At 42.1% G+C, this 12,635-nt stretch overlaps 1 protein-coding gene across 2 annotated transcripts in view; it reads right to left on the bottom strand.

The window, feature by feature from the left end:
- Nucleotides 1-6,702: 6,702 nt before the first annotated feature.
- Nucleotides 6,703-12,635, bottom strand: part of LOC110486589 (putative sodium-coupled neutral amino acid transporter 12) — an 88,519-nt gene continuing 82,586 nt past the window's right edge. For both annotated transcript variants that reach the window (XM_021558307.3, XM_090196823.1), the window contains one exon: nt 6,703-10,833. In XM_021558307.3, the coding sequence (XP_021413982.1) occupies nt 10,070-10,833 (764 nt within the window). In that variant the 3' untranslated portion in view covers nt 6,703-10,069. The remainder of the gene's footprint in view (nt 10,834-12,635) is intronic.

Here is a 12,635-nt window from a genome sequence, read left to right as displayed (position 1 = left end):
GTTTTCAAATTGACTATAGCCAGCAAATCTCTTGTTGTCAAATTGACTGGAGCCAGCAAATCTCGTTGTCAAATTGACTGGAGCCAGCAAATCTCTTGTTGTCAAATTGATTGGAGCCAGCAAATCTCTTGTTGTCAAATTGACTGAGGCCAGCAAATCTCGTTGTCAAATTGACTGGAGCCAGCAAATCTCTTGTCAAATTGACTGAGGCCAGCAAATCTCGTTGTCAAATTGACTGAGGCCAGCAAATCTCGTTGTCAAATTGACTAGAGCCAGCAAATCTCTTGTCAAATTGACAGGAGCCAGCAAATCTCGTTGTCAAATTGACTATAGCCAGCAAATCTCTTGTCAAATTGACTGGAGCCAGCAAATCTCTTGTTGTCAAATTGACTGGAGCCAGCAAATCTCGTTGTCAAATTGACTATAGCCAGCAAATCTCGTTGTCAAAATGACTGGAGCCAGCAAATCTCTTGTTGTCAAATTGACTGGAGCCAGCAAATCTCTTGTTGTCAAATTGACTGGAGCCAGCAAATCTCGTTGTCAAATTGACTATAGCCAGCAAATCTCGTTGTCAAAATGACTGGAGCCAGCAAATCTCTTGTTGTCAAATTGACTGGAGCCAGCAAATCTCTTGTTGTCAAATTGACTGGAGCCAGCAAATCTCTTGTTGTCAAATTGACTGGAGGCAGCAAATCTCTTGTCAAATTGACTGGAGCCAGCAAATCTCGTTGTCAAATTGACTGGAGCCAGCAAATCTCTTGTCAAATTGACTGAGGCCAGCAAATCTCGTTGTCAAATTGACTGGAGCCAGCAAATCTCTTGTCAAATTGACAGGAGCCAGCAAATCTCGTTGTCAAATTGACTATAGCCAGCAAATCTCTTGTCAAATTGACTGGAGCCAGCAAATCTCTTGTTGTCAAATTGACTGGAGCCAGCAAATCTCGTTGTAAAATTGACTATAGCCAGCAAATCTCGTTGTCAAAATGACTGGAGCCAGCAAATCTCTTGTTGTCAAATTGACTGGAGCCAGCAAATCTCTTGTTGTCAAATTGACTGGAGCCAGCAAATCTCTTGTTGTCAAATTGACTGGAGGCAGCAAATCTCTTGTCAAATTGACTGGAGCCAGCAAATCTCGTTGTCAAATTGACTATAGCCAGCAAATCTCGTTGTCAAATTGACTGGAGCCAGCAAATCTCTTGTTGTCAAATTGACTATAGCCAGCAAATCTCTTGTTGTCAAATTGACTGAGGCCAGCAAATCTCATTGTCAAATTGATTGGAGCCAGCAAATCTCGTTGTCAAATTGACTGGAGCCAGCAAATCTCTTGTCAAATTGACAGGAGCCAGCAAATCTCGTTGTCAAATTGACTGGAGCCAGCAAATCTCTTGTTGTCAAATTGACCGGAGCCAGCAAATCTCTTGTTGTCAAATTGACTATAGCGAGCAAATCTCGTTGTCAAATTGACTGGAGCCAGCAAATCTATTGTTGTCAAATTGACTATAGCCAGCAAATCTCTTGTTGTCAAATTGACCGGAGCCAGCAAATCTCTTGTTGTCAAATTGACTATAGCGAGCAAATCTCGTTGTCAAATTGACTGGAGCCAGCAAATCTCGTTGTCAAATTGACTGGAGCCAGCAAATCTCTTGACAAATTGACTGAGGCCAGCAAATCTCTTGTTGTCAAATTGACTGGAGCCAGCAAATCTGTTGTTGTCAAATTGACTATAGCCAGCAAATCTCTTGTTGTCAAATTGACTGGAGCCAGCAAATCTCTTGTTGTCAAATTGACTGGAGCCAGCAAATCTCTTGTTGTCAAATTGACTGGAGCCAGCAAATCTCGTTATCAAATTGACTGGAGCCAGCAAATCCCTTGTTGTCAAATTGACTGGAGCCAGCAAATCTCTTGTTGTCAAATTGACTGGAGCCAGCAAATCTCTTGTTGTCAAATTGACTGGAGCCAGCAAATCCCTTGTTGTCAAATTGACTGGAGCCAGCAAATCTCTTGTTGTTAAATTGACTGGAGCCAGCAAATCTCTTGTTGTCAAATTGACTGGAGCCAGCAAATCTCTTGTCAAATTGACTGGAGCCAGCAAATCTCGTTGTCAAATTGACTGGAACCAGCAAATCTCGTCAAATTGACTGAGGCCAGCAAAACTCGTTGTCAAAATGACTATAGCCAGCAAATCTCGTTGTCAAATTGACTATAGCCAGCACATCTCGTTGTCAAATTGACTGGAGCCAGCAAATCTCATTGTCAAATTGACTATAGCCAGCAAATCTCTTGTTGTTAAATTGACTGGAGCCAGCAAATCTCTTGTTGTCAAATTGACTGGAGCCAGCAAATCTCTTGTCAAATTGACTGGAGCCAGCAAATCTCGTTGTCAAATTGACTGGAACCAGCAAATCTCGTCAAATTGACTGAGGCCAGCAAAACTCGTTGTCAAAATGACTATAGCCAGCAAATCTCGTCAAATTGACTGAGGCCAGCAAAACTCGTTGTCAAAATGACTATAGCCAGCAAATCTCGTTGTCAAATTGACTATAGCCAGCACATCTCGTTGTCAAATTGACTGGAGCCAGCAAATCTCATTGTCAAATTGACTATAGCCAGCAAATCTCTTGTTGTTAAATTGACTGGAGCCAGCAAATCTCTTGTTGTCAAATTGACTGGAGCCAGCAAATCTCTTGTCAAATTGACTGGAGCCAGCAAATCTCGTTGTCAAATTGACTGGAACCAGCAAATCTCGTCAAATTGACTGAGGCCAGCAAAACTCGTTGTCAAAATGACTATAGCCAGCAAATCTCGTTGTCAAATTGACTATAGCCAGCAAATCTCGTTGTCAAATTGACTGGAGCCAGCAAATCTCATTGTCAAATTGACTGAGGCCAGCAAATCTCGTTGTCAAATTCACTATAGCCAGCAAATCTCTTGTCAAATTGACTGAGGCCAGCAAATCTCGTTGTCAAATTCACTATAGCCAGCAAATCTCGTTGTCAAATTTACTATAGCCAGCAAATCTCATTCTCAAATTGACTGGAGCCAGCAAATCTTTTGCCAAATTGACTGGAGCCAGCAAATCTCGTTGTCAAATTGAATGGAGCCAGCAAATCTCGTTGTCAAATTGAATGGAGCCAGCAAATCTCTTGTTGTCAAATTGACTGCCACATTTCAGGCTTCAAACATAAAGATATAAAACTGTACTTTTTTGTGAAGAATCAACAACAAGTGGGACACAATCATGAAGTGGAACGACATTTATTGGATATTTCAAACTTTTTTAACAAATCAAAAACTGAAAAATTATTCAGCCCCTTTACTTTCACTGCAGCAAACTCTCTCCAGAAGTTCAGTGAGGATCTCTGAATGATCCAATGTTGACCTAAATGACTAATGATGATAAATACAATCCACCTGTGTGTAATCAAGTCTCCGTATAAATGCACCTGCACTGTGATAGTCTCAGAGGTCCGTTGAAAGCGCAGAGAGCATCATGAAGAACAAGGAACACACCAGGCAGGTCCGAGATACTGTTGTGAAGAAGTTTAAAGCCGGATTTGGATACAAAAAGATTTCCCAAGCTTTAAACATCCCAAGGAGCACTGTGCAAGCGATAATATTGAAATGGAAGGAGTATCAGACCACTGCAAATCTACCAAGACCTGGCCGTCCCTCTAAACTTTCAGCTCATACAAGGAGAAGACTGATCAGAGATGCAGCCAAGAGGCCCATGATCACTCTGGATGAACTGCAGAGATCTACAGCTGAGGTGGGAGACTCTGTCCATAGGACAACAATCAGTCGTATATTGCACAAATCTGGCCTTTATGGAAGAGTGGCAAGAAGAAAGCCATTTCTTAAAGATATCCATAAAAAGTGTTGTTTAAAGTTTGCCACAAGCCACCTGGGAGACACACCAAACATGTGGAAGAAGGTGCTCTGGTCAGATGAAACCAAAATTGAACTTTTTGGCAACAATGCAAAACGTTATGTTTGGCGTAAAAGCAACACAGCTCATCACCCTGAACACACCATCCCCACTGTCAAACATGGTGGTGGCAGCATCATGGTTTGGGCCTGCTTTTCTTCAGCAGGGACAGGGAAGATAGTTAAAATTGATGGGAAGATGGATGGAGCCAAATACAGGACCATTCTGGAAGAAAACCTGATGGAGTCTGCAAAAGACCTGAGACTGGGACGGAGATTTGTCTTCCAACAAGACAATGATACAAAACATAAAGCAAAATATACAATGGAATGGTTCAAAAATAAACATATCCAGGTGTTAGAATGGCCAAGTCAAAGTCCAGACCTGAATCAAATCGAGAATCTGTGGAAAGAACTGAAAACTGCTGTTCACAAATGCTCTCCATCCAACCTCACTGAGCTCGAGCTGTTTTGCAAGGAGGAATGGGAAAAATGTTCAGTCTCTCGATGTGCAAAACTGATAGGGACATACCCCAAGCGACTTACAGCTGTAATCGCAGCAAAAGGTGGCTCTACAAAGTATTAACTTAAGGGGGCTGAATAATTTTGCACGCCCAAGTTTTCAGTTTTTGATTTGTTAAAAAAGTTTGAAATATCCAATAAATGTCGTTCCACTTCATGATTGTGTCCCACTTGTTGTTGATTCTTCACAAAAAAATACAGTTTTATATCTTTATGTTTGAAGCCTGAAATGTGGCAAAAGGTCGCAAAGTTCAAGGGGGCCGAATACTTTCGCAAGGCACTGTACATCAGATCAAGCCAAACTGTGCAATGTAAGGTAGTAGGGAGTTGTAGTTTCCAACAGGCCAACATTCTACGTAGTTTAGCGCAGAAAACATGGTAATTAACTACAATGACCATAATCCATTGCATGCCTACTTGTCCAGTCTGTGTGGGGCATACACCGAGAGGGAGAGAAGAGGAGACAGAAAAACACGTGATAGAGAGCAGTTGCGTGAGGTATCTCTACCTGAAAATATATGATCTAAGTGAAGCTGCTACTCTCTGTTATTATCTATGCATAAGTCATTTTAATAACTCTACCCACATGTATATATTACCTCAATTACCTCGACTAAATGGTGCCCCCGTACATCGACTCTGTACCGGTACCCCCTGTAACCCCTTGTTGTTTTACTGCTGCTCTTTAATTATGTTACTTTCATTTTTTTTTTTAGGTATTTTTCTTAAAACTGCATTGTTGGTTAAGGGCTTGTAAGTAAGCCCATTTCACTGTAAGGTCTACCTACACCTGTTGTATTTGGCACGTGACAAAATTTGTATTGGTATCAGCAATTATAAAATGTATTTACCTAGGCAAGTCAGTTAACACATTTTTATTTACAATGACAGCCTACCCCTGCCAAACCCTAACGACGCTGTGCCAATTGTGTGCTGCCCTATGAGACTCCTAATCACAGCAGGTTGTGATACAGCCTGAAATCGAACCAGGGTCTGTAATGACACCTCTAGCACTGAGATGCAGTGCCTTAGATCGCTGCGCCACTCAGTAGCCCTAAAAGTACCTTATTTACTTTGAAGAATCACTAAAAATAGTGATTTTGTCAGACAGCAGCTCTATATAGATGAGATGACGGAATAAAGTCATGAAATAAAACTAAAGTAATATACACGACTGAAATATTTTATTAAAGTAATGTGAATAAATGACGGTTAAAAGATTATATGTAGTAAGGGGCAGTCTACCGTCATGGGACTTTTATTCATCGTTTTATTCTGTATTACAGCATTCAACCCACATAATGCATAGTGCATTTGTTTTAAAAATGTGCAAAACTGTTGGGAAAATTATGATTAAATGACTGAACAAATCTTTTTAAATGGAACTGTAACTAAGTAAACTTATACTCTGTTTTATTATATCTGATTAACAATATGAGTTCATAAGAAGGGATTGTGTGACACAGACAAGGAGTAATTAAAGTTAATGAACACCATTCCAACTGGGAAGAAAAGAATGGTCTGTGGATTAAGTAAACAGATAATGTAGTTAACCTATGGTTGAACCGACGAAACTGAGCTCTGGGATTTTTAGATAAGGAAGTGAGTGCATTCCTAGGTTTTCTGTTAATTAGAACTGTCAGCTAAGTGGTGATCGATAATGTTGGGGGGGTCAAAAGTTAATTCAGTTATGTTGTGTGACCTGTGAGTGTGTTAGTAAGTTAGAATGAACTATTAACCTCACTTTGTCCCGGTCGAGAGGAAGGGATTCTGTTAAGCAATGAAATGACGTCATGTTATTGTATATAAACTGTTGCTCGTGGTAAAGTGGCAGCTCGCTCCGAGAATAAATTATGTTACCTATTATTGAAATGGCTGGTCTCCGTCTATTTTATGCAAACAAGAATCTTACAAATTCTCATAAAATAGATTAAGGGTTTTCAATTAATGAAAACACATTGGCATAATTAAATTACAGTAACAGAAACCTAACCACCCTCAAAAAGCCTAAAAAACACTCAGAACTAATTTGACAAGAGCCAGTCCATCTTTTGATTGGCCAATAAGAAGGTTGCAACATTAGAATGCAAATTTTGTGTGGGCCCAATAAAAACACAAAATATTGTAAAAAACTATCATTCCACTATTAAAATGTTGATATATTAAGGAAATGTTCTGAAATTGCAATATATTTTATATATCTCTTTAATAATCACAGAACTGTCTCAAAGTCACAAAGACGAGGCAAACCCACACTTTAGAAGACAAGGATATCCCAGTTTATTTTGAGGAGACATTGGTTGTCAGTTAAATTAACTGGCTTACATGCAGATCTTATCTGACAGGCTGCTTAAAACAAAGACGTGCCAGGAAAAACAACAGTCAACAAATGAATGGAAACAATAACCCCGGGAAAAAGGCACATTTCACAACTCCAAATAAGAGTCAGACATACGCATTTAAAATCTTTTCAAAGTGACACATACACTGACACAGAAGAATACACACACAGACAAACACTCTCAGAAACAGTCAATATTCGCTTGAAATCTTACTTCCCCAACCCAGTTCAAAGCATATTGCACATTTGTATTGAAAAGAAGATGAGGAAAAATAAGAAGAGGAGTAACTATCCACCACAATCTGGAAGCCTTAAAGGAACCACTGACTACTGAATTTTGGAAGGAGCTGCATGCAGAAATGTAATGTTAACAATAATTACCAGAAGGAACACAAGATTGAAGAAAGGCACCCAATATTGAGAGAAGCAGTGTTACAGAAATAGTCAGCAGTCTTTTTCTGTCCTAACACACACAATACCAACAACATGCAGAGGTCTCTCATTCAATAGTCCTCAACAATACTGTACTGCCATCAATATGCTACAATGCATGACTATTAGTCTAACGCATTTTAAATTGTCAAGCTGTATATATTGATGGGTTAAGAATACCATTGAAGACTGTTAGATAAATACCATAGTTATCAACCCTTACAACATCTTCAAACCATTTGCAAAAGTCTATGTAAAACACACAAAAGGTCAAACCCAAGGCAATTATGTGCAAACTTGTGCAATGTTGCAGGTGCAAACGATGAATGGCAATAAGTATTTCCCTTTTTGACCAGGTGAATGCTCATGACAGGCAGCTAACGATACATTTGAGCTATTACTTTAGCACTTACATAGTAAAAGAAAACCACTATTCTAAATGTGACCATGTAATATGGAACCCTACACCACAAAACATGATTTACATTCCCCAACAACAATACTGTTTCACAAAGGTATGACTCCTGTAGTTGGGCTCCAAACTTGATGACAATAATGGGACATAATATATATTCTATAGAGCAGAGATATATATAGATATATAGAACCAGAGGACATGACAATGAGGAGGCAGAAGCGTATAACGTGGACATTAGCATGAGCAGAGCTCGGGGCGAAGAGGATGTTCCCACATGTCTGGAAGTAAAATCTAATTAGTCGATCAAACTGAGCTACCAGGAAACTGTAATAAAACCTCAAGTAAAGAGCTGACGACAAATCAGCCAGCTGAAAAGTTCTCGTTACGAGCGAGCACGAGACAGATGGTTAAAATCAAATCCAACTTTATTTGCCATATGCGCCGAATACAACAAGTGTAGACTTTACCGTGAAATGCTTACTTACAAGACCTTAACCAACAGTGATTGCAAAAAGAGATATACTGGGACTACTGTAGAGGTGTCTTTGTGTGGCACAGTAGGCACTGTACGAGTTGGCTCCTGGTGATGTAGCCAACATAAACCTTCCTGTGTCCATTGACAACTTTCTGGGGTCAAAGTTCAACAGAGAGCAGTCAGGTGCTGACATGGAGTTGATGAAGGGCTGATGATTTGGTGGTGAACAGTAAAACATGAGGGTGGTTTGTATACAGAGTTTGAACTCAAGATCGGTCTCCTGATGACGAGAGACGGAGCTCTGTCATCATGCCCATCAGTCAGGGATCTGTCATGGACAAAGGTTCATTGTTCACAGGGAAGACGAGGAGAACTAAGGCAGAGCCACCAGTGAGGAATGTAGAAATGCCAGCCATAATATACTGATTATAACAGATTCATTTAGCTTGCTTTCTTCACCATCCCAAGTTCATTTTAAAGCCACATTAAAGTCTCTCTGCATTGCCATTAGGAACAGGAGCGTTGAGTTAGTTGTCAGGTTCTATTTTTCCTCCACTGAGCTCTATCCATAGTTTCAGCATATTCTGTCTTTAGCCGCAACACTGTTTCTGAAGGTCCAGAGGAACACTGACACCTCCCTGCTCTATCCTTCCTTCAGTTATTTTGGATTTAAAATGAAGCATTTGGAAACAAGTTGACCAGCTCTTTGTATATGCTTAAAAACAGTGCTGTTGTGTAGTGCAATGCCTTGCTAATAGAGTCCGATTGTTCAGCTTGTATTTTTCTACAGAGGGACACTGGAACAGAGTGAACAAGGTCCTCTTCCTTGTGTTCCTACATACGGTAGCAGCTTTCATACAATCACGAGATATTTGGTCCCTTTCCACAAATGGTATAGATTACTCTTAAAAGGGGCGATCTGCAGTTGATATAATTAATAAATGTATGTGCTCATTGATTCTTGAAGAATATAACTTGTAAATGCCTCATCCGCTTAGTTCAACTCTCACAACTGATCAGTACCTATAATATAAGCTTGTTGTACTCCAATGTTGTAAACAAAGTAAATGTAAATAAACACTATATAGCCTAAAAACATGTTTAAAATTATAATTGTGAAATCATGGAAGGCTGGTCCTTGTATGCATAGCTTGATCTATGAATTTGATAATGGTTTACATCTCCAGCCCCAACCTTTTTACCGAAACAGGGACTGTCTGTAAACAAAGTAAATGTAAATAAACACTATATAGCTTTAAAACATTGTTAAAACTATAATTTTGATATCATGGATGGCTAGTCCTTGCATGCATAGCTCGGTCTATGAATTTGATAATGGTTACATTTCTCCAGTCCCATCCTCAAGCTTTTTACTGACACAGGGGTGGGGAGGACACTTTATAATGGTTACATTTCTCCAGTCCCATCCTTTGTACTGAAACCGGGGTGGGGAGGACACTTTATAATGGTTACATTTCTCCAGTCCCATCCTTTGTACTGAAACCGGGGTGGGGAGGACACTTTATAATGGTTACATTTCTCCAGTCCCATCCTCAAGCTTTTTACTGACACAGGGGTGGGGAGGACACTTTATAATGGTTACATTTCTCCAGTCCCATCCTTTGTACTGAAACCGGGGTGGGGAGGACACTTTATAATGGTCACATTTCTCCAGTCCCATCCTTTGTACTGAAACCGGGGTGGGGAGGACACTTTATAATGGTTACATTTCTCCAGTCCCATCCTTTGTACTGAAACCGGGGTGGGGAGGACACTTTATAATGGTTTCGGCTGCTGATTACCGCTGTAATTAAAAGGGTTTCCCATGCTACAAGAGCAGCATAAAAAGGCACACCGTCCGACCTGTACCAAGTTCTGGAAGGCCTCAGGTAGAGAGAATGTAGAAATACAAGACACCCACACAGAGAAACCGGTCTTTCACAGTCAGTCCGTGTCCTCATTTCTTGGTGTCCTCCAGGATGATGTTGGCTGTGACAAACATGAGGCAGAAGGTCGCCCACACCACTACGAACCACACCCAGAAGGTGTGGCGGAACGGGGACCGGTGCTTGTTGACCTCGTCCGTGCCCAGCATAGGCACCAGGTGGCGCCGTCCGTAGTACACCAGTAGGGCGGGGATGACGTACTGGATGCCCGTGCCAGCGTAGGCGCCCGTGATGCCCACCAGGGACTCCAGGTTGTGGGTGCAGAAGGCCACAATGATGGGCGGAACCAGGGTGATGAGGGGGAAGACGATGCGGTCAACCACCCAGGGGTAGGTGCCCCCGTCGCGGTGGAAGAGGGTCTTCCAGTTGTTGCGCAGCGTGACTGCAATGATGGGAAAGTTGGTGCTGATGGTGAAGACGGGGAAGAGGCCCAGGAAGTAGCGCAAAGCGGGGATGTCCAACACGTCACAGTTGTCAGTGAAGTTGAGGGTGTACATGTCGTGTAGCAGCGAGCTGTCGAAGCAGAAGATGGCTGTGAAGGAGAGCAGGCCGTAGAAGCCAAGGATGAGGACATAGTCACACACCACCAGGGTACCCACACGCCTCTTATCAGAGATGGGCGTCACCAGGGAGGGCAGGGAGTGCTGGCACATGAAGGAGTAGACACACACTCCAAACAGGTTTGGAACCCCAGAGATCTGGGCCATACGGGGGTGGCCTTCGCCCCGGCCTTTACCAATACGTATCAGAGCCAGGATAATCATCATGGTGAACGCTGAAAGACACACAGAAAAACAGCGGGTACTGGAGTTAAGTGATGTAACAACACCAAAACAAACAAGTAGTGTGTGTGTGAACATATTAAGACTGTTTCAAGGACATATTTTTTCCATCTACGTAACATTGCAAAAATCTGAAACTTTCTGTCCAGAAAAGATGCAGAAAAATGAATCCATAATTTTGTTACTTCTAGGTTAGACTACTGCAATGCTCTACTTTCCGGCTACCCGGATAAAGCACTAAATAAACTTCAGTTAGTGCTAAATACGGCTGCTACAATCCTGACTAGAACCAAACAATTTGATCATATTACTCCAGTGCTAGCCTTCCTACACTGGCTTCCTGTCAAAGCAAGGGCTGATTTCAAGGTTTTACTGCTAACCTACAAAGCATTACATGGGCTTGCTCCTACCTAGCTCTCTGATTTGGTCCTGCCGTACATACCTACATGTACGCTACGGTCACAAGACGCAGGACTCCTAATTGTCCCTAGAATTTCTAAGCAAACAGCTGGAGGCAGGGCTTTCTCCTATAGAGCTCCATTTTTATGGAATGGTCTGCCTACCCATGTGAGAGGCACAGACTCGGTCTCAACCGTTAAGTCTTTACTGAAGACTCATCTCTTCAGTGGGTCATATGATTGAGTGTAGTCTGGTCCAGGAGTGTGAAGGTGAACGGAAAGGCCCTGGAGCAACGAACCGCCCTTGTGGTCTCTGCCTGGCCGGTTCCCCTCGGAATCACTATACTCGGCCTTGTCTCAGGATGGTAAATTGGTGGTTGAAGATATCCCTCTAGTGGTGTGGGGGCTGTGCTTTGGCAAAGTGGGTGGGGTTAGATCCTGCCTGTTTGGCCCTGTCTGGGGGTATCATCGAATGGGGCCACAGTGTCTCCTGACCCCTCCTGTCTCAGCCTCCAGTATTTATGCTGCAGTAGTTTGTGTCGGGGGGCTAGGGTCAGTCTGTTATATCTGGAGTACTTCTCCTGTCTTATCCGGTGTCCTGTGTGAATTTAAGTATGCTCTCTCTAATTCTCTCTCTCGGAGGACCTGAGCCCTAGGACCATACCTCAGGACTACCTGGCATGAGGACTCCTTGCTGTCCCCAGTCCACCTGGCCGTACTGTTGCTCCAGTTTCAACTGTTCTGCCTGCGGCTATGGAACACTGACCTGTTCACCGGATGTGCTACCTGTCCCAGACCTGCTGTTTTCAACTCTCTGGAGATAGCAGGAGCGGTAGAGATACTCTTAATGATCGGCTATGAAAAGCCAACTGACATTTACTTCTGAGGTGCTGATTTGCTGCACTACTGTGATTATTATTATTTGACCATGCTGGTCATTTATGAACATTTTAACATCTTGGCCATGTTCTGTTATAATCTCCACGCGGCACAGCCAGAAGAGGACTGGCCACCCCTCATAGCCTGGTTCCTCTCTAGGTTTCTTCCTAGGTTTTGGCCTTTCTAGGGAGTTTTTCCCTAGCCACCGTGCTTCTACACCTGCATTGCTTGCTGTTTGGGGTTTTAGGCTGGGTTTCTGTCCAGCACTTTGAGATATCAGCTGATGTAAGAAGGGCTATATAAATAAATTTGATTTGTGTGTACGACATTTCAAAAAGGTAAAATCAGCTCCCACAGAGGGACTGTTATAGCCTCATGCAGTTTAAATCAAGGCTCCCTTGAGGCTATCTACTAGGAGAGTTGAAAGGGAATCTTTTACGGTAAAATAAAGCTCAAATTTCCTTTAGACCAAATCAAACCCATATTTTACTTGGTTGCATGCAAACTAAAACACAAAA

This window comes from Oncorhynchus mykiss, chromosome 13 (assembly GCF_057628025.1).
Source record: "Oncorhynchus mykiss isolate SJ-2025 chromosome 13, ASM5762802v1, whole genome shotgun sequence".
In the NCBI taxonomy this organism is placed as follows: Eukaryota; Metazoa; Chordata; class Actinopteri; order Salmoniformes; family Salmonidae; genus Oncorhynchus; species Oncorhynchus mykiss.
Note: the sequence above shows the minus strand (reverse complement) of the source record. Positions and strands in the feature narration are given on the sequence as shown.